This window comes from Artemia franciscana, chromosome 7, assembly GCF_032884065.1.
Source record: "Artemia franciscana chromosome 7, ASM3288406v1, whole genome shotgun sequence".
Taxonomy (NCBI): Eukaryota; Metazoa; Arthropoda; class Branchiopoda; order Anostraca; family Artemiidae; genus Artemia; species Artemia franciscana.
This window is the reverse complement of record NC_088869.1, coordinates 45736780-45759235: the sequence shown is the minus strand read 5'-3', so window position 1 is coordinate 45759235 and position 22456 is coordinate 45736780. Positions and strand designations below refer to the sequence as shown.

Here is a 22456-nt window from a genome sequence, read left to right as displayed (position 1 = left end):
TAATAGCTCTGAGACACGATATCCTTCCAAACATCAAATTTCATTAGGATCTGATCAACCGTTCGTAAGTTGAAAATACTTCAATTTTTTCCGAATTAACGGGCTCCCCACTCCCCCCAGATGGTCAAATCGTGAAAACGACTATTTCTAATTTAATCTGGTCGAGTCCCTGATTCGCCTGCCAAATTTCATCGTCCTAGCTTACCTGGAAGTGCCTAAAGTAGCAAAACTGGGACCGACAGACCGACAGAATTTGCGATTGCTATATGTCACTTGGTTAATACCAAGTGCCATAAATACTTCATTTTTCTATTTTTTTCAGAATTAACCGGCCCCCACTCCCCCCCCAGATCAAATCGGGAAAACGACTATTTCTAATTTAATCTGGTCCGGTCCCTGATAGGCCTGCCAAATTTCATCGTCCAAGCTTACCTGGAAGTGCCTAAAGTAGCAAAACCGGGACCGACAGAATTTGCGATTGATATATGTCAGTCGGTTAATACCAAGTGCCATAAAAAACCCGAAGAAACTCTGGCGAGATTCAGAGACTATAAGGGCTATCACTGTGTAATGGAAAACTGCTCGTTTCAGGTTCCATTGTTCAACATTAAGTGATTGTTTTTAGATTAGAGACTGACTGAGTTACGGGCACTTACCAATTATCTGGAGTAAGATTCCACTATCATAGTATGAATAGCTTAAAATTTGGAGAAATCAAAAATCTCCCCATGGTTTTAACTTTACCCCTCAAGTATGGTTTTCGTCCATGAAAAAACCTTATAAAGCAAAAATTTCATGGTATCTTTAAAAGGGGGAGGCATTTAAGGAAAAACGCGATGATAATTGCATATATTTGTAGAAACTAAAAAGTTCGGGAAAAAATCGTAAGAGTCTCTTCCATATTTTAAGTTGCACGTCAACTTACCCATCAAAATATGGCTTTTGTTCATAAAATTCTGCCAATTCTAAACTACTATACGATTTTTCCATAACTAACTTTACAGTATGAGACGTTTTTCCAGTTCAAATTCATTAAGCTGAACGTTCGTTGTCGTGTCAGTAAAGAAAATTGCTTTTGCTCTTTAATTCTTCCCTTTTAATAATTCCAGTATAACTCATTTTCTTCATTTTTTTTTTTTGGCAGGTTACGTACTTGGAGTCATTCAATTTACGCCTTAAATAGAACTTCCTTAATACTGACTTTCGATGTTACTTTAAGTTTCATTCTCCCAAAATATAATAAAACAGAGGTTTCATTTTTCGAAAAAATGAGAGAAAAAAATCGTGACATAAAGAAGAAGGAAATATGAACAGCCCAAATCAAACCTTGCAACCCTAATTCATCGTAAAACGGGCAAGATGCAGCAAAATCTTATAGAAAGGCCTAGAACGGATTCATTCCTTCCCAGGATTAAAAAAAAAATTATGGATTCCTATCAATATGTGATTTTTTCTCTTTTTAAGAAAATCGTAAAGAAAAATTTATTTTACACTTTAGGAAAGTCAAATTCCAACCCCTCAAATGTCACTACTCTTTTTTGTGATCACCAATTCCGTTTCTAACATTTAAAAGACAAAGCACAAGTTCAAAATAAAAGTAAAATGAACACAAATGAAAATAGCTTTGAAAACAGTTTTTTGTTTTAGAAACAGGGCTTGGAGAGAACTTTAGTATGAAAAAGCAAACAGCATAGTTTCAAATTGAAGTCTTACCACTGAATTTTGGTTTCAACGAATCTGGCAACTCAGCCCCAACAGGAACGACTGGAATAGGAACTCGGGAATTTAGTTTTGATTCAGTCCACTTGGACGGCTTCTGTTGGTTTTCACGCTCTAATTGAGCATCAATTGGAGCAGTTTTTGAAGGATACTCAGTCCTTGGAAGTGCCAATGGTTGTCCTAGAACAATTTCATGGACGATATTTTATCTATGGCAAACATATTATAAGCGTCAAGACTAGTTTTGAGCGCTTAAGTCCTTAAGATCTAGCTACGAGTGAGAAGCTGCACAATAGTGAACGTTGAGTATGTTGATTTTTGTGGTCTTATACTCTGAGAGTCAATATATGATTGAATTTCACTCATTATATAATAAAGGAAATCCTTCGCGCGAATAATAAATAATAAAGGAAATTTCACACAGATAAAAAAGAAAATCTTTTTTTTCACAAGGATTTAAATGGGAATAGTCCTTGTTTTCCTCTTTTGATACACTTTTTTGTATACTTTTATTTTTAAAAGGACGGGGGTCGTCCCTTCACGGTGATAACCACTGACCCAATGTCTAATAGAAACCGGACTCATTGTGCAATCTATTACATTCTTAAAAGAAGAGTCATTAGGGATTAACTGAACATGAAAAGATCACAAAACACTATCAAAACAATAAGGTCACCTTTCAGCAAGCGCGTGAGGAAGCATATGGTTGTGGACAAGATTCTTTAAGACAATTTTGTTTAAACAGATAATAAGAAAAAATTAAGGGGTAACAAAAATAAAAAGGCACACAAATGTTACGAGACTACATTTACAAAAACAAAGGAACAGATTTCATTTTGAACTCGTGCGACCTCTATAAAGATCACCAGTTTTCGAGCTTGTGACAAAATAACAGATTAGTGTAATGATGGTTAAAGGGCCAAAATTTATATCACATATGTTGTTTTCTTTCTTTCTATTTTTCTTTCTAGAAACAAGTAATACTCAAACTGCAGCAAAGAGGAAGAAGTTTCAGCAAAGGAACAGGGCCATTGTTCAGAAAAGCAAGAGCCCCAGTTTGCAAAGCAGATGATGGATCACAAACAGCCCAGCTCAAACAGCATTTGGAAGCAATGACAAGAAAGAACTTACTTGTGTTTTCATCAAAAACTTGAATTTTAAGAGCATTTGAATTGGGAACTGATTGTGGATCAATCTCAAGTCTACCAGCAGATTTCAGGGACACCCTTTCTGTAGGGACAACACCCGAGGGCAGAGTAGTTAGACGAGAGAGAGCTGCTCGCTTGTTTTCATCTTGGATTTCAGGAACAGGTCCAACGTTATCTGCAATACACTGCCGAGCAACTCGAGCTTGGAATTTGCTAAAATAATTAAAAATAGGTTATAATAACACTGCATTATCAGGTTAAAAACATATCACTTTAAGCTCCAAAATAAGTTTCTATATCTCTGCACAGAGGGAAGATTGGACACAACGTTGATCTGACATGACCCCCTCTTTCCCGCTCTATTTCTCTCTCTCTCTCTCTCTCTCTCTCTCACTCTCTCTCTCTCTTCCCTGACTCCAATTTTTGCCCTGATCAAGAACTTTTCCATTTACCAGGCCAAGCCTCTGGGAAAACTTATATGAAAATCTTCCTAAGTCAACCCTGAACATATTTATATGTTAGAAATAAATCATAGCACAAATGATAGTGTACAAGCAGTTTCTTCTTCGAATCAACATGGGTTTACGATTCATTCGATAGTAATTGAGAGCAGTAGTACCCTTTTTAAACACCAAAACTGATTGAAGGACAGCCCAACACCCCCTTAACTCCCACGTACCCAAAGGTGCCCAGTAAACCCCAAATAACCATAAGATCGAAATTTTAAGACAGTCAATTTAATCATAAGAGTTAAAAAAGAAACATGTTAAAAAAGAAAGAGGAGCAACACAATAATTAAAGTACCAGGAGAAAACACCCAAAGTTATGAAAATAACCCAAGTAAAGTGACCGCCCTACAGCTCTATTACAGTACAAAAAATAGAAGACTGATGTGTCACTATTTCTTTAAATTCATCAGAGAAGAATTTTCCCAAAGATCAAGTTTTCAAATTTTCAAGAAAAACAGGGTACATTGATATGAGGTTTTTGAAGGTATTACCTAAACTCAGACTTGAGTAGATCTGACGGCTCTGCATTCTTCTCTATTCCTTTATTAAATATCTTTGTGGCCTCTTTTGTGCTTCCGATACTTTCTAACGTCTGTGCCCAGGAGATGTAAAATTTGGCTAAAGTCTGAAACATCTTTCTTGAATATAATAGCTTGTAGTCCTCTGAACTTTCACCTTTTATTTGTATCTGCAATATTATTAGAACACACTTTTTAATTTAATAAATAAAAAATAATTTAATCAGAAAATTTATATAACCAGGCTACTTTTGAGACAAAAAAAAAAAAAAAAAAAACAGTGATTGTGGCCGTAAATTTAGTATAAGAAACATATTAGTATGTACAACATATATATTTTTAACTATATATATATATATATATATATATATATATATATATATATATATATATATATATATATATATATATATATATATATATATATATATATATATATATATATATATATATATATATATATATATATATATATATATATATATATATATATATATATATATATATATATATATATATATATATATATATATATATATATATATATATATATATATATATATATATATATATATATATATATAATATATATATATATATATATATATATATATATATATATATATATATATATATATAATATATATATAGAATAGAATATAACTTTAAAATTTCTTTCACAGCATTATTGCCGAATTTTAATTTTTGTGCACTGTTTTCTCGTCAATTCAATATATATATATATATATATATATATATATATATATATATATATATATATATATATATATATATATATATATATATATATATATATATATATATATATATATATATATATATATATATAATTATCCATGCCTTTTTCTTTAGCTGTTCAGAGTCATTTATCATTTTATGTAATTTTACATGTGTTATCCTGGGGAGGAGGGGGGAAATTATGTAATTTATCCTCTTTAAATGTACTCACTAATATGACATCACTCACATGAATTTTTTTTAAAACAAAATTAAGGCTCTAAACGACTTTTCTCAAACTCGTGACCTGCCTAGATCGTTTTTTCAGGCCACAAAATCTCATAGGGCAAATTTTCAAAAAAAAAAAAAAAATGGAGTCTTTTTCAAGGGAAAAGCTATAGCCTACATACATACATACATACATACATACACAGTTGCTCATTTAAAGAGAATAGATATAGTGATGGGATTGCAAGAAATTTTGGGATAACATTCAGAAGATTTATTTGTCCCAGCATTTGCGCACTTCAGTGTCATTTACGGAAGTTTCCCAAGGAAACCCCATTCATTAACAAATAATTTTAAACAAAGAATAAAGAATTAAAAATACAAAGGAAATGTTTTTTGTTCGTATCTATTCTTGGACTTGTTACTTTTCACTCACTCCGTCGATTGTATAACTGCATTAGGGTTAAATACTGAATTTGTCTTTAATGGCCTTTACAAGCTCATGACAGCATCACGCCTGAGCTCCATAAAATATGTTCAGAGTTCATCATACGAAACCAGATCTTCAACACAAGGGATTCCTTCTCCTAGCTAGAGGGGTCTGTTTGGACTTTCGTAACGGAAACTTGTATGGGAGCTTGTCTTGACTGCATTTTACTCTTGAAACTCTTTATTACTGTCTCGATTTTTTCCCTTTATGCTTTGGTGACTGCGTAGTGCCAGGCTAGGGAAGCATACTCTAAATGAAGTCAAAGAAATGATGTGAAAAGTCTTAGGAGGTGTCTTTCATGGAAGAGAGAATTTCCGAAAACTTTAAGGAGGGGAAAGACACAACTGGCTACGAGAGTGATTTTGTCAACGTATGGTTGCAGGCTTAAATAGAACTAGTCTCTCTCTCTTATCAGATCTAGGACTTTGACACTGATACTTGTGTTACCACTGTCATCTCCTATTGGTTGGCGGAACATTTGGCAATAATAAAAATTTATGATAATTTATAATAATAATTATGATGATAGGTACTGATATTTAAAATTTGACAAAACCTGATGAACAAATTTAACTAAGAAAAATTGTTCTTAGTTGTTTAGTTGCCAGAAAACAATTTTACAGCAAAGTATTAGTCCCCAGACGATTTTTTATAAATCTGGTCCAAAAATTATTCCTTGTAAAGTTTCAAGGTCTAGCATTTACAACACATCTGTAAAATTACAGATGCATGCATCTGGGTCCAAGGACTACTCCCTCCCTACTGCTCTACTCATTCCGCGGATAGTTTTTCTTTCCAAAAAATATACTAAGCCACACAAAAATTCAGATGATAGACCTTGAATACTTTTTTGATAACTTAATCCCTAGCCCAGAACAAAAAACTCAAATTCTCCTTAAAAATATTTCCTGTGTGTACCTGAATAAACAAGCAAAAAATGAAGAAACAAAATCATACATATCTTAGCCATAGCTTCAAGAGTCTTGTGTCATTGAAATATTCGGCAGAATCTTTGAATTGAATAAGACATTTCTCATACAATTCACGAACTTCCACGCCTCCTGTCGGGCATGCTTCTTCCATCCATGCTATGTATCTATGCCATGGGTCTAGGAGGTCATCACCATTGTTCAATCTAATTTCATCCTCAAATTTCCTATAAACAAAAGTACTATTGGGAATATATATATATATATATATATATATATATATATATATATATATATATATATATATATATATATATATATATATCTATATATATAAAAATAAGTTGTCTGTGGATGGATGGATGGATGTGTCAGGTGACGTCACCTGAAAAAACTGGATTAGGTGACGTCAAAACTGAAAAAAACTAAAAAAAGGCAAAAACTACAAAAAAAACTAAAAACTAATAAAAAAAATAAAAAAGCTAAAAAAACTAAAAAAACTATAAAGGTAAAAACCAATAAAAAACTAAAAAAAAAACTGAAAAAACTAAAAAAAGGCAAAAACTACAAAAAAAAACTAAAAACTAATAAAAAAAGTAAAAAAGCTAAAAAACTAAAAAAACTAAAAAAACTAAAAAAAGGTAAAAAACTAAAAAAAATAAAAAATAAAAAAAAATAAAAAAAAAGGAAAAAAACTGAAAAATAAGCTAAAATAAAGGTAAAAACCAATAAAAAACTAAAAAAAAAAAAAGGAAAAAACTAATAAATGACGACACTCAAAGAGAAAGCGACCAGGACAAAAGGAATGTTCGATTAGCAATCAACAAAGCACCGGGACACAGGGAGTATAAATGACGACCAGGACATAAGTAAAAAAAAAAAACTATCTATATATATAAAAATAAGTTGTCAAACTAAAAAAAGGCAAAAACTACAAAAAAAACTAAAAACTAATAAAAAAGCTAAAAAACTAAAAAAACTAAAAAAAAGGCAAAAACTACAAAAAAAACTAAAAACTAATAAAAAAAATAAAAAAGCTAAAAAACTAAAAAAACTAAAAAAACTAAAAAAAGGTAAAAAACTAAAAAAACTAAAAACTAAAAAAAAATAAAAAAAAGGAAAAAACTGAAAAATAAGCTAAAATAAAGGTAAAAACCAATAAAAAACTAAAAAAAAAATGAAAAAAACTAAAAAAAGGCAAAAACTACAAAAAAACTAAAAACTAATAAAAAAAGGAAAAAACTGAAAAATAAGCTAACATAAAGGTAAAAACCAATAAAAAACTAAAAAGAAAAAAAGGAAAAAACTAAAAAAAATTTTCATCTAAAAAACTAAAAAAAACTAAAAAAGGTAAAAACTAAAAGAACTAAAAAAGGAAAAAATAAATGACGACACTCAAAGAGAAAGCGACCAGGACAAAAGGAATGTTCGATTAGCAATCAACAAAGCACCGGGACATAGGGAGTATAAATGACGACCAGGACATAAGTAAAAAAAAAAATTAACAAAACTAAAAAGAAGGTAAAAACTACAAAAAAACTAAAAGAAAAAAAAACTAAAAACTAATAAAAAAACTAAAAAATCTAAAAATCTAAATAAACTAAAAAAGAAAAAAAAAGGAAAAAAATAAAGGAGAAAAACAAAACTAAAAAACGAATGTATATACAGACCGGTACACCGGGATACAAATGACGACCGGGACAGAGGGAATATAAATGGTTTTACGTAGTTAAAACCATATATATATATATCTATCTATATTCACAGGTGGGACATAGGGACACAACTACAATGGCGCGTAACTATTATGGCGCGTAACGACTTACGCGCGCGGGGGGGCTTGGGGGGGGCGCGAAGCGCCCCCACCAACTAGGTGTTGGGGTGGCGCGAAGCGCCACCCCAACAGCTAGTATATATATATATATATATATATATATATATATATATATATATATATATATATACATATATATATGTTTTCATATGTATAAAATATGAACACATACACAAACTTGTATGTTTTAAACCACAATAAAGATAAACAATATTATTTTAAAATGTATTTCTATTTATCTACATAGTCTCCTTGTAAGTACTCAATTCTCCCAACTCTTTACCCTGTCTGAATAGTGCTCAACATCAGTTTTTGCAAAATAAATGTTTGCAAAATTGACAGGCTCCTCATTTGGCAAAATTCTCTATCCTCAACATCAATTTTTAGACACGGAAATAAAAGAAATCATTTTGGGCTACATCAGTGAAGTAAGGAGGGCGTTCAAGCAGTCCAATTATAGTTCCTGGAATTTTGGTATGGGATCCATGGAGGTGCAAGACACTACCTTGCCTTGGTGAAAGAGTCTTTTTGTTTCTCAAAATGTGGTCTTTTTTCTGCTATTACCTTAAAAAAATAGGGCACAATTTTTTTTTCAGAAAAATAAAGAACTACATTAAACCTAAGACAAACAAAAATAAAGTCAATAAATAAAGAAATAAGACAAGCGAAAATAAGGTTAATAGGGATTCAAACATAAAATGAACAAAAATTACAACAAATAGTCAAGTTAAACTTAAATCAAACATAAAATACACCAAACAGACGTGGGTTAATGTCCCCTATGCCTTGTAAAGACAAGAATGTCATTTATGCTTTACAGAAAACAACTCTTATTTCGAGCTGCAGGTATTATTTGTCATACTATCATAGAAAAAAATATCATATTAACCAAAATGAAACAGTTCGTGGTAACAAATTTAAAAGTAAAAAGTGACTTGACTCATTAGTAACCAAAACTCTAAAAAACGCAATTTTGATATCAACAGAAGCACCACAAGAATTAGCTTTTTATACTCATCAAACAGTTCATGGTAACGAACTGTAAGCAAAAAGCAACATGGTTGAATAGTAACCAAAAATCTAAAAACCAGAATTTTGATAATTGAGTCATTAGGTTGTTTCCAAATATATTAGATTCATTAGGTTTAGTATTACTCATTAAAAGCTACAAGCCTGAGAAAATTTGCTAGATTTTTGAAAAGGGGGGAAATATCCCCTAAAAATTAAGGAATCTTAATGTCAAAACTACACCATCAGATTCAGCATAATCCATCAGCGAACATATGGAATTTCCTATTTTTTGCCATAAGAAATATCACAGATGCTTTTTGCCATAAGAAAGATCACAGATACTTGTTTAATACTTTTCCATGGTACCTTGGGTCAAACCACTAGTCATAGAATTTTAGAAAAAGGCTCATTTAAACAGAAATTAAAAGGGATCTTCTACTGGTAGAATTTTCTGTGGTGAGGGAAGTTTCCATGGGGTGAATTTTTCAAGGAGCTTTGGCCAGAATTCCTGTATGGAATTCTTTTTATTTGTCTTACTTTCTCTTTGTCAATTCAACTTTACATGTGGATATGTTAAGAAGAATTGTCCAGAGGGAAACTTTTACAGGGCTGGAATTACCTAGAGTATCTTTCTGAAGGGGGGGGGGTCCAAAGGAAAATCTTCTTTAGGGGGTATTTTTCCACAAAATAAATTCTCTGGATGGAATTTACTGCAGAGGCAGCTTCCTACTAGGGGACATGGTGTTAGTGGGAGAACCTCCCCATGGGGAGATTTCCTGCACAATTTTAAAAACAATCAGCAAATAATCTTCATGAAGTTTTTCAAATGGAGCAAGTTATTGTAATGTTTCTACAAAATTCAACATAGCTGTTGACACTCTGAATAACATATTGTATAATTGCTACAGAGTGGTTGATTTTCTTTTACGAATCAGATACGTGATAGATAGTTGCATAGTACCACAACATTAGAAATAGGTAAATGCTTTCAAAAGACATCCTAGGTCAGAAATGGGTTGGCTACTTCTTGAAGCATCAGAAAGAGCAACTAGCAGTACAAATGTACCAAAATTATTTGAGAAAGGAGAAGTGACTTGCCCAGACCTTACTAACTACTTTGATAACCTCAAATCAATTGAAGCTTTAACAACCTTGATACCCTTACTTGATAACCAAGAAGCTTTGATAACCTTAATCTTCATAAAGCTTTAACTGAGTTTTTAAATGGGGCAAGTTATTGCGACGTTTCTACAAGATTCAACATAGCTGTTGACACTCTGAGTAAATTATTGTATAATTGCTACAGAATGGGATTTTTATGGCCGTTGGTATCTACCAAGTGACATGTAGCAATCGCAAATTCTGTCAGTCGGTCGGTACCAGTTTTGCTACTTTAGGCACTTCCAGGCAAGCTAGGATGATGAAATTTGGCAGGTGTATCAGGAACCAGAACAGATTAAATTGGAAATTGTCGTTTCCCCGATTCAACCATCTGGGGGAGGGGAGTGGGGGGGGACGGTTAAATCGAAAAAATTAGGAAAAATGAGGGATTTTTAACTTACGAACAGGTGATCAGATCTTAATGAAATTTGATGTTTGGAAGGATATCGTGTCTCAGAGCCCTTATTTTAAATCTTGACCGGATCCAGTGACATTGCGGGGAGTTGGGGCGGAGGCCTAAAATCTTGGAAAACGCTTAGAGTGGACGGCCCAGGATGAAACCTGGTGCAAAAAATAATCACAAGTCCTAAATACGTGATTGACATAACCGGAATGGATCCGCTCACTTTGGGGGAGTTGGGGGGAGGGTTACTTCTGGAAAATTAGAAAAAAAGAGGTATTTTTAACTTACAAAGGAGTGATTGGATCTTAACGAAATGTAATGTTTGGAAGGATATCGTGTCTCAGAGTTCTTATTTTAAATCCCGACTGGATCCAGTGACATTGCGAGGAGTTGGGGGGGGGGCTAAAATCTTGGAAGACGCTTAGAGTGGAGGGGTCGGGATGAAACTTGGTGGGAAAAATAATCACAAGTCCTGGACATGTGATTGACATAACCGGAACGGATCCGCTCTCTTTGGGGGGGGGGTTAGCAGGGGAAGGGTTAATTCTAAAAAATTAGAAAAAATGAAGTATTTTTAACTTACGAAGGAGTGATCGGATCTTAATTAAATCTGATGTTTTGAAGGATATCGTGTTTCAGAGCTCTTATTTAAATCCCGACCAATCTGGTGACATTGGGGGAGTTGGGGGGGGACCTAAAATCTTGGAAAACGCTTAGAGTGGCGAGATCGGGATGAAACTTGGTGGGGAAAATAAGCACAAGTTCTGAATACGTCATTGGCATAACCGGAACGGATCCACTCGCTTTGGGGGAGTCAGGGGGAAAGACTAATTCTAAAAAATTAGAACAAATGAGGTATTTTTGGCTTACGAAGGAGTGATCGAATGTTAATGAAATTGCATATTTAAAAAGATCTCGTAACTCAGATTTCTTATTTTAAATCCCGACCGGATCCAGTGTCATTGGGGGGGGGGACTGGAAATCTTGGGAAACGCTTAAAGCAGAGAGATCAGTATGAAACTTGGTGGGAAGAATAAGTACAAGTCCAAGATATGTGACGGAAATAGCCGGACCGGATCCGCTCTCTTTGGTGGAGCTGGGGGGGGGGGGGAATAATTCGGAAAAAAATTAGAAAAATGAGGTATTTGTAACTTACGAACGGATCTTAATGAGTGATCAGATCTTAATGAAATTTGATCTTTAGGAGGATCTTGTGCTTTAAAACTTTCATTTTAAATCCCGATCAGATCCGGTGACCTTGGGGGAGCTGGAGGGGGAAACCGGAAATCTTGGAAAACACTTAGAGTGGAGATATCAGGATGAAACTTGGTGAAAGAATAAGAACAAGTTATAAATACGTGATCGACATAATTGGAACGGATCCGTTCTCTTTAGGGGAGCTGGGGGTTATTAATTTAGAAAAATTGAGATATTTTAACTTAAGAACGGCTGACCGGATCTTAACGAAATTTGATATTTAGAGGGAACTCATGTCTCAGAGCTCTTATTTCAAATCCCGACCAGATCTGTTGACATTGGAGGTAGTTGGAGGGGGAAACCGGAAATATTGGAAAATGCTTATAAATGTCGTAGATACGTGATTGAAGTAACTGGACTGGATCGGCTCTCTTTGGGGGAGTTAGGGCGTGGGGTTCAGTGCTTTGGCGAGATTGGTGCTTCTGGACCTGCTAGGACGATGAAAATTGGAAGGCGTGTCAGAAAGCTGCACAAATTGACTTGATAAAGTCGTTTTCCCCAATTCGACCATCTGGGGGACTGAAGGGAGAGGGAAAATTAGAAAAAATTAAGTATTTTTAGCTTACGAGTGGGTGATCGGATCTTAATCAAGTTTAATATTTAGAAGGACCTCGTGATTCAGAGCTCTTATTTTAAGTCCCAAGCGGCATTAAGCCTTTGATTTTCCCTTTAAAGCAATCTACTGATTCTTAGATTTTTGCCAGAGCTCATACCACGCGAGCTTCTGAACCTTCCAACCTCGTCACAAGTGCCATATGAGCTCTTAGCTCTTGTTATTTTGACGAATCACACAAGTGATAGAAAGTTGCATTGTAACCATAACATTGGAAATGGGTAAACACTTTCAAAAGACATCCCAGGTCAAAAAAGGGCTGACTACTTCTTGAAGCATCACTAACACCAACTAGCAGTACATATGTACCAAAATTATTTGAGAAAGAAAGGAGAAGTGACTTGCCAAGACCTTACTAACTACTTTGATAACCTTAATTCAATAATCAAACATTGCCAGAATCCAATATTTTTAACACTGATGAAACAAACCTAAGTGATGACCCAGTCAGAAAAATTATGTATATTCAAAAGGGGAGTTACTCAGATTAGATTAAGAACCAGACTGAAACTGCAGTCTTGATTATATTATGTGGTTCAGCTACTAGAAAGCTGTTGGCTCCTTACATTTGTATAAAGCAAAAGGTTTGTCCTCCAGTTGGAGAAGTGGGGCACCTCATAGTGCCCAATATAACGTTAGCAAATCTGGCTAGTTTGAAAGATGTTTAAAGACTGGTTAAAGTCTTGGTTCCTTTGGCACCTTAAAGCTCTGCCTGGAAGGAAAGTTCTAATAGGGAATCAGCTGAGCTCTCACTTCAGTGACAAGATTATCAAGGCGTACAAAGAAGAAGATATCACTTTTGTTTATTTGCAATATTATATATGAAAAAAAAAAAAAAACAACTTAAAAATGGGGCAATCCCAATAGAAATATGTCATAAAATTGAGCATACCTTAGTAGCCATGAGCTTATATTTGAAGCTACTATAATAAGATATGTTTGATATTGTATCTTACCCCAGAATGGATGCATGTTTGTTTGTGTCTGGTTATTTTTTTTTTTTTACCACATGTGCTTGCATTGATATAGTTGTTCAGTTTAAAGAAAAAGCTTAGATTTTCTATACTTATGATGTATAAAGCCATCAAATATATCAGTTTTTGGTATTCAAAATTAAATTGAAAATATGAATAATAATCAGTATCATTCAATTTTTAGGCTACAGCTTTTCTCAATAACACCCAGCACAAGAAATTCTTATTTTAGTTTCTTTATCTTAGTTTTAATCCTTGAATTCAAACAAATTACCCTGAAAATGCTCCAGTTCTTATAAATACGAAGTCTGAATATGCTAAATATAGTGGTGTTTGATAACTGAGGTCAAAAACATTGATATTGTTCAATCATGTCTGTCCAACAATTTGATATTGCTCAATAGAACTGAATGCTATGAAATTCTACATTATTTGTCATAAGTTGTGCAATTTTTTTAATTACAAAAAAATTGTTTTGCATTTTTTTTTGTAATTGCTTTGGCTTTTTCGTTTTCATACATTTTTACTTTACTTGACATACTTTTTTCATTATCTTTCAAAAAAATGCTTATCTCTAAGCTTTGCTACCAATAAAAAAACTGAGAGAGAGGGTTAAAATATTGACTTTTTTCAGCATTAACAAAAGTGTTATGTTCATAAAACTATACTGTTTCATGAAATATAATTAAACAAATAAAAAAGGTTTATCAACTAAAAGTAAGGAGCAGCTTTAAAACTTAAAACAAACTGAAGTTATTCTGTATACAAGGAAGACTGCCCCCTCCTTGAGTTCTTGCTCAATAAACTAATGCTCTTTAGTGCTTCGAAAAACTGCCTTTTTCAAGTTCAATGGCCCTTGTGTTTCAGTAAATGTTCTTAAAGAAGTTAAACAAAAGTCAAACTTTAGGGTAAGAGCAAGAAGTTAAGGAGTAGACAGCCCCCCTCATATAAAGAACAAGTTGTGTTCATTTTGGCTTTCAAAGCTGCTCCTTAATATACATTGAACTATTTTATATAAATAGAAAGAGAAATATTACCATTTAAAAGTGCTGAAAACAAAGTTCAAAGTAGTATTGCCCCCCCCCCCAAAAAAAAACAACTTGCCCCCTTCAAAAAACTTCCTGTCAGAGCTCATGGCCTGCCTTGTCTTTTCCATCTCTGTGCTGGTGGGCATGGGAATTAAATATTTTATGCTACATAGAGATACGTTTTAATTACTTCCTACACAATCCCACCTCTTTCTATATTTATCTGAAGGCTCATGGAGAATTAGAAGTTTCTGCATTACCTCTGCCCCACCTCTGCAAACACAATAACTTACTTCCCATCTTAATGGTAGCTGATTCATCATGACTCCACATCACCAAACTATATTTAATAAAAAACAAAGTGAATCAACTTAGTTAACTTAGTAAATCCAGTACTGCTCCCACCCAGCAATACTTCCTCTGTAATTAAGAAGCATAAAATATAGTTTTTTGATATTTTTAAATCAGTTAGTAGTCTATCTCAGAACTTTAGATTGATTGCAAATTGATCTTCTTCAGGGCAAAATTGTAGTTTTCTGCCATAAAATAGCAGAAAATGACACTCTCTTGTTACACAAGCTTCATGGTCACTTAAAAAGGTACTTTTAAATTACATTCAAATCAGCTCTCTCCCAATTTTCTAAGACCTTTGGTTAAATACTTTGCCTTGAAAAAAAAAAAAAAAGAGCTAAGAGCTCATATGGCACTTGTGACGAGGTCGGAAGAGTCAAGACCCCTTGACTCTTGACTCATATGGCATGAGCTCTAGCAAAATCTTAAGAATCAATAGATTGCTTTAAAAGGAAAATCAGAGGCTTAGTGCCAGTCAGGATTTAAAATAAGGGCTCTGAATCACGAGGTCCTTCTAAATGTCAAAATCCATTAAGATCTGATCACCCACTTGTAAATTAAAAATACCTCAATTTTCCTAATTTTTCCTCTCCCTTCAGCCCCTCAGATGGTCTAATCAGGAAAAACGACTTTATCAAGTCAATTTGTGCAGCTCCCTGACGCACCTACCAATTTTCATCGTCCCAGCATGTCCAGAAGCACCAAACTTGCTAAAACACTGAGTCACTCGTTAAGATCCAGTCACCCGTTTTTAAGTTAAAAATACCTCAATTTTTCTAATTTTTCCAAATTAGCAACCTGCAGCTCCCCCAAAGAGAACGGATCCGTTCCAATTATGTCAATCATGTATCTATAACTTTTACTTGTTCTTCCCATCAAGCTTCATCCTGATCTGTCCACTCTAAGCATTTTCCAAGATTTCCGGTTTCCCCCTCCAACTCCCCCCAATGTCAGTGGAACTGGTCGGGATTTAAAATGAGAGTTCTAAACAGAAGCTCCTTCTAAATTTCAAATTTCATTAAAATCTGACTACCTGTTGGTAAGTTACAAATACCTCATTTTTTCTAATTACCCCCCCCCCCCCAACCCCAGCAAAGAGAGCGGATACGGCCCGGTTATGTCAGTCACTTATCTCGGACTTCTACTTATTCTTCCCACCAAGTTTCATCCTGATCTCTCTGCTTTAAGCGTTTTCCAAGATTTCCTCCCCCCCCCCAATGACACTGGATCCGGTCGGGATTTAAAATAAGAGATCTAAGTTAAGAGGTCCTTCTAAATATGAACTTTCATAAAGATCAGATTATTTCTTCGTAAGTTAAAAAACACCTCATTTTTTTCGAATTTTTCAGAATTAGCCCCCCCCCCCCCAAAGAGAGCGGATCTGTTCGGTTATGCCAATCACGTATCTAGGACTTGTGATTATTTTTCCCACCAGTTTCATCCTGATCCCTTGGCTCTAAGCATTTTCCCAGATTTTAGGCTCCCCCCCCCCCAACTCCCCCAATGTAACCGGATACTGTTGGGATTTAAAATAAGAGCTCTGAGACACGATATCCTTTGAAACATCAAATTTCACATTTTATAGATTGGAGCTTGGATTCCCTATGGTTAGGTTCTCAGACATGAGGAATCTAATAAAGTAATTTTACATAAATTGCTTACTTTTTGGGGGATGTTTCCCCTTTTTGGAAATATTACTATTTTTATCAGATTTGTAGTTTTTGGTGGATAATGAACTGAATGAATTTTCTTATTTAGAATCAGTATAAAAAGCCAATTCTCTAAATGGGTCAATTGTCATCAAAGTTCTGTTTTAATTTCAACTGAATCAACCTGTAATCAACCTGATTACATTAATGTACACATACATGTAATAATTAATTGTAAGAATCAACCTGAGTTGATTCTTACATTCAGTTTGTTATCACAAAGTATTTGATAAGATTCTCTTGTGGTAAACAATTTTATTTGAACCTGTTCATTTTATTTTGTTGGAATTGAGTATTGAAAGAAAGAAGGTCAATTTGACAGCTGGATTGTAGGTTAAAATTTATTTTCCATTTTTTATTCTTTAATTTTTTATATGTCTGAAGATATAAGGGACTTCAGATAGAGAGCAAGAATTGTCCTGTTATGAAAGAAAATTAAAAAAAACAAGTTTTTCAAAAAACTAGTTTTTCACACCAAAGCATGACTCTTTTTCTCAATTCTACTTTTTAAAACATTAAAAAACTTTAGCGTAAAGAGCCGGGCGTTAAGGAGGAAAAGCCCCTTTCATATACAGAGTAACTTCTGTTCGTTTTAAGTTTTAATGTTGCTCCTTACTTTCATTTAAAAAAACTTGTTTTTTTCTATTTAATTCCTGGACGTTTTTGAATTAATGCATGTTTTGATCTTGCCTTTCCGCACATAAATAATTAAAACAAAATTTGCATATTAATTGATTGCAATTATCGGAAGACTTTGAGGAAAAAAGGAGTGAAGGAGGAGACCAAGTTCCGCTCCAATTTTTTGATTACTTAAAAAGGCAAGTAGAACTTTTAATTTTTTACAAACGTTTTCATTGGTAAAATTATACGTAACTGACGAATTAACTTACTTAACGAACTTTTATATTTGTATGTTTTTATTGCGTAGATGAGGGGATTCAACCCTCGTCGATACCTCGCTCTTTACATTAAAGCTTAAATATCCCATTTAAGCTTTAGTGACTTTGAGCTTTAAGCTTTAGAACTTATATCACACTCTGAATCACAAAGGCTGTAGAATAAATAGTTGAAATTACTAAAAATACTTTAGTGTAAAGAGTGAGGTATAACAAGGAGGTAAACCTCTCATGTGCGTAATAATTTTTGTTCGTTTTAAGTTTCAATGCTGCTCCTTACTTTCAGTAGAAAAAACCTTTCATATTTATTTTTTCATTGTTTTTTTCAATTAATGCTAGAAAATCCCGCGCCCCATTCATTGAAATTCTCTTCCCCCATGGAAATATCCTCCCACGTAACCCCCCTTCAACTCTCCCCCCTAAACAAAAAAAAAACCTGAAAACGTCTATACACTTCCCAGTAACCATTACTATATGTAAACACAGGTCAAAGTTTGTAACTTGCAGCCCCTCCCATGGGGACTGCAGGGGAGTAAGTCGTCCCTAAAGACATAGTTATTAGGTTTTTCAACTATGGTGAATAAAATGGCTATCTCAGAATTTTGATCCGGTGACTTTGGGGATAAAATGAGCGTGGGAGGGGGCCTAGGTACCCTCCAATTTCTTTGGTCACTTAAAAAGGGCACTAGAACTTTTAATTTCCATTAGAATGAGCCCTCTCATGACATTCTAGGACCACTCAGTCAATATGATCACCCCTGGGAAAAAAAACAACAAAAAACAATTAAACATGCATCCATGATCTGTCTTCTGGCAAAAAATGCGAAATTCCACATTTTTGTAGATAGGAGCTTGAAACTTCGACAATAAGGTTCTCTGATACGCTGAATCTGATGGTGTGATTTTCGTTAAGATTGTATGACTTTTAGGAGGTGTTTCCCCCTATTTTCTAAATGAGGCAAATTTTCTCAGGCTTGTAACTTTCGATGGGCATAACTGATCTTGATGAAACTTATATATTTAAAATCAACATTAAAATGCTATTCTTTCGATGTAACTATTGGTATCAAAATTCCATTTTTTAGAGTTTCAGTTACTATTGCGCCTGGTTGCTCCTTACTACAGTTTGTTACCACAAACTGTTTGATATATTTTACATGACCAGTATAAAATCACAAGGTGGTTTCTATGCAGGCAGAGTTTTGAGTATGGGGCGTTACAAATTACAAATTTGAAGATCTTGGCAAACCCCCAGTTTATGGGGTTTTGGAATCTTGGATATCTGTTGATCTAGATCTAGGAGAGATAAGTAAAGTTTTCTGAAATGAAATCAGAGCCTAAAATATCCCCATAAAAGGTGCTATCTCTCCTGCTTCTGGGAAATTGCATATAGACAAGTTTACACCTGCTACAGTCTTGGGATATAACAAATATTTCCATAATTTTGGTACAAGTTTGATTTTCTTTTACTCTAGTTCTTAAGACAATAACACATAATGGATAAGATTAAATGCATAATAATAAAATATATTATAGGTTAAATGGATTGATCCTTTTGCCAAGGTTCTTTGCTATTTAAAATTCAGTAAGTTTTGCTACATTTTGGATGCAAAGTTAGTTACTCTTTAAACTTAAAATTTTATTTTTTAAGTACATTTAAGAATAAATTATCCCTCAGAAAATGTATACCAAGATATGTTGGTATGCCTCCTACCCACTGCTTCTATTCTGTTGTCTGCCCTCCCCCCCCCCCCTAGAAAGTTTTCTGAAGGTATCTCTGTCCATTAGCTTGTTGTAAATCTAGGTAGCCAAATCTGCCCTGCCTCTCTCCAGGACACTGAACTTTTGTAAATTTTGGAAAGTGTGAAGGAGAATCAAACTTTAAATATAGATCTACAGCTCAAACTGGACCTAGAGAGTTATTTTCACTTTTTTCTTCCTGTTAGGCTTGAAAGATCCTAAAAAATGGGAGCAACAGTCTAGCTAATCCACTGGCCTGAAGACTACAATAACAAAAATCTTACAGTATGTCATTACTTTCAGGATTGTTATTTATTAGGATATAAAAGTTGCATTGAGTTTAACTACATCTAGGCCTCCTTCCTCTCATGTGCCTTGATGTAACACTAGGATATACACAAATGTTAACTGATTAAATTGGGCTTGTTTGGCATAGTGAACCAGTTTTTGATAAGAAGAAAGAACAAAAAATACTATAAAGTAACAGAATCAGAAAATCTTTGTGCATAGCCTGAGGCTAAGTCAAAGCTGAAAGGTAGGGGCCATGGAACATGGTTAAACTGGAATTAACTCTAACAATCCCATAAAAATGATATTTTTAAGTGCTATGAATATATCATCCTATAACCTTAGTCAACAGAAGATGCAATTTAAGGTAGGCTAATTATAGAAAATATTTGTAAGAGATTTGAAAAGTTTAAACTTGGTACACAAAAAAAACTGCTACCTACCTTTAAATTATTTAAAATAAATATTCTAAATGAATAAATTATACCTACTTTTAAGCACCAGATCACCTAGTACCTGAAAACCAAACACCAGTAAGACAATGCTATAGAATGGGTAGTCCTAGCCTTCAAGTTATGGTAAACTGTCTTATATTACCAAGGAAAGTTTAATTAACAGCAAAAACACAACTAAAACTGCACAGGCTTAAAATTTAAAACCTTGATGATTATTCAGGGAAAGACTGCTAGACAGTTAATAAGAAAGTCCTAGTAAAAAGTAGTATGTTGTTGATTATTCATTCCTGCATCACATTAATAATTTAACAAATTATGTAGGCTTAAAGAACTACTATTGAATTTAGTGAAATGATGTATAGACTACCAGATAATTTCCAAGGGAAACAGGGTAAAGTACTACTAGGAGCTTGATTTCTGAAAAAGCAAAGAAAAGGTGGAAGGGTCCTGAAAGGGCAAAAGTAAAATATAGGTTTAGACAGAAATCACGTAGGGAAAAATGAAAAAGAAGTTAAGATACCTAGTACTCACAAAGTTAATCACAGCTTCAACAGCTAAATCACTGGTAAATACCTACTATATCACCTAGAAAATGAATTGTTTCACTATTGGATTCATCTTGGCTAAATTTTCTTAATCAGTAGTAGGTTAGCTTTGATATTCCTATCATTCAAATAGGCTTAACTAATGATTTTCCATGTACTGAGAGTCAATAATGAAGCCTAATCATGGGGATATACTCTAAGAATAAGAGTGAATTTGGAAAATGCTGCCTAACGTTTGGCATGGGATCTTACCAAGAGTGTAATTTTGTCAAAATCCTGGAAGAGGGGGCAAAGTTGGAGCAAACTTTCCCAAATCAAGAGAAAATGACAGAAAAACTTAATAACTTATAATACTATAAAGGTAAGTATGTACTAAACACTGATCTGTTTCTGTTGATGCTTGAATTATGCAAGTTTATCTTAGTTTTGAAAAGATTTTGGAAGAAGCATAATTTCAGCTAGGGGCCGGGGCAAACTGAGGTCTGGGAGGAGCAGTTGCTCCTCTGCCCCATAGCAAATTACTCCCCCAGATCTTACATTTGGATCATCTATATCATAGCATCTAGGCTATATCATAAAACAACTCTATAATAACATATTCAGCATAAGGAAGATCAAGTGTTCCAAAGCAGAATTATTTGGTAAAATTGTAGTTTAGTGACTTCTTGCTATCTCAGAAAGGGGCTAGGTTAGGAAAATGAAGCTTTCAGGGATGGGTCTACAGGCTAAAGTATGTCCCAGGAAGGTATTCTGGAGTACCTACCTCTACTCCCTCTCCCTATAGAGGGTCCTGACCTTTGATGACCTGAAAACAAAATTGTTTTCAGCTTCACAACTTTGCTCAATCCTAATTTATAAGGTTTTAAAGATATGCAAATACATTTCCTAAATTTTGAAAACATACATTGACATGGCTCAGAATTCTACTCAAATAACAGGAATTGCATTTTCAGAACTAAAGGCAGAGAAAAAGCAACTGGTAACTGAAAATCAAGGTAAAATGTTGTTTTGTCAAAATTTCAATAGGCTAGGTCACTACCTGTCATTTAGGTAAATTGGTAAATTTATAGTAAGCAGAATTACTGGCTTTTGTATAAAGTAAATATACCACTTGATGCCTTTTTTTATGCTCTTTATAAATATAAGAATTGCTTCTACCAGAAATTCAGATTTGAGCACTTTTTGTCCTCTTGAAAATGACCTAAATACAGGGTATAAAAAAGGCTTAAAACATTGGTCTCAAACTTTATAACATTGGACTCAAGCTTACCCTTTCACTATAAATCCATTTTTTTTAATGTTATATTATCCACAAGCACTGATTTTCCACAATTAAATTGGATAAATAAATTGTGTCAATGTTATGGTGTTTTCTTCTTCCTTGTCCCCATAATTTCAATTAAAGCATGCATTTTTGGTTGTTTTATACAAAATAATAGGATATTTGAAATTACAAATCTGTAATAGTTTAGAAACAAATTTGGGCTATATATTTGCACATCAGGGGGGTGAGGGTAAAGCATAGCATATATTAAATATGTAAACTAACCATTGCTGTATTTAATATAGTTAAATTTATAGCAAGCAGTATAACTTGTGTTCATAATAGCCAGCTTTCATATTTTTGACCAAAAATTCATGCTTTTATTTAAAATTTGATGTCAAGGAAGAGGAATATTCCATAGCATTGATAAAATTTATATATCAAATTTAATCATGGAAAATCCCAAATATAACATTTAAGAAATGGATTTATAATGAAACAGTAAGTTTGAGTTCAATGTTTTAAAGTCTGAGACCAATGTTTTAGACCTTTTTATACCCCATATTTAGGCCATTTATAAGAGGTCAAAAAGTGCTTAAATCTGAATTTCCAGTAGAAGCAATTTTTATATTTGTAAAGAGCAAAAAA

General features: G+C 33.6%; 1 protein-coding gene across 2 annotated transcripts in view; it reads right to left on the bottom strand.

Annotated features, from left to right (window-relative positions):
- LOC136029368 (uncharacterized) overlaps positions 1 to 22456 on the bottom strand; it is a 97018-nt gene that overhangs the window by 73528 nt on the left and 1034 nt on the right. For both annotated transcript variants that reach the window (XM_065707683.1, XM_065707684.1), the window contains exons 2-5: positions 6308 to 6506; positions 3868 to 4064; positions 2851 to 3080; positions 1714 to 1899 (exon numbers count right to left, since the gene is read on the bottom strand). In XM_065707683.1, coding sequence (XP_065563755.1) covers positions 1714 to 1899; positions 2851 to 3080; positions 3868 to 4064; positions 6308 to 6506 — 812 coding nt within the window. The remainder of the gene's footprint in view (positions 1 to 1713; positions 1900 to 2850; positions 3081 to 3867; positions 4065 to 6307; positions 6507 to 22456) is intronic.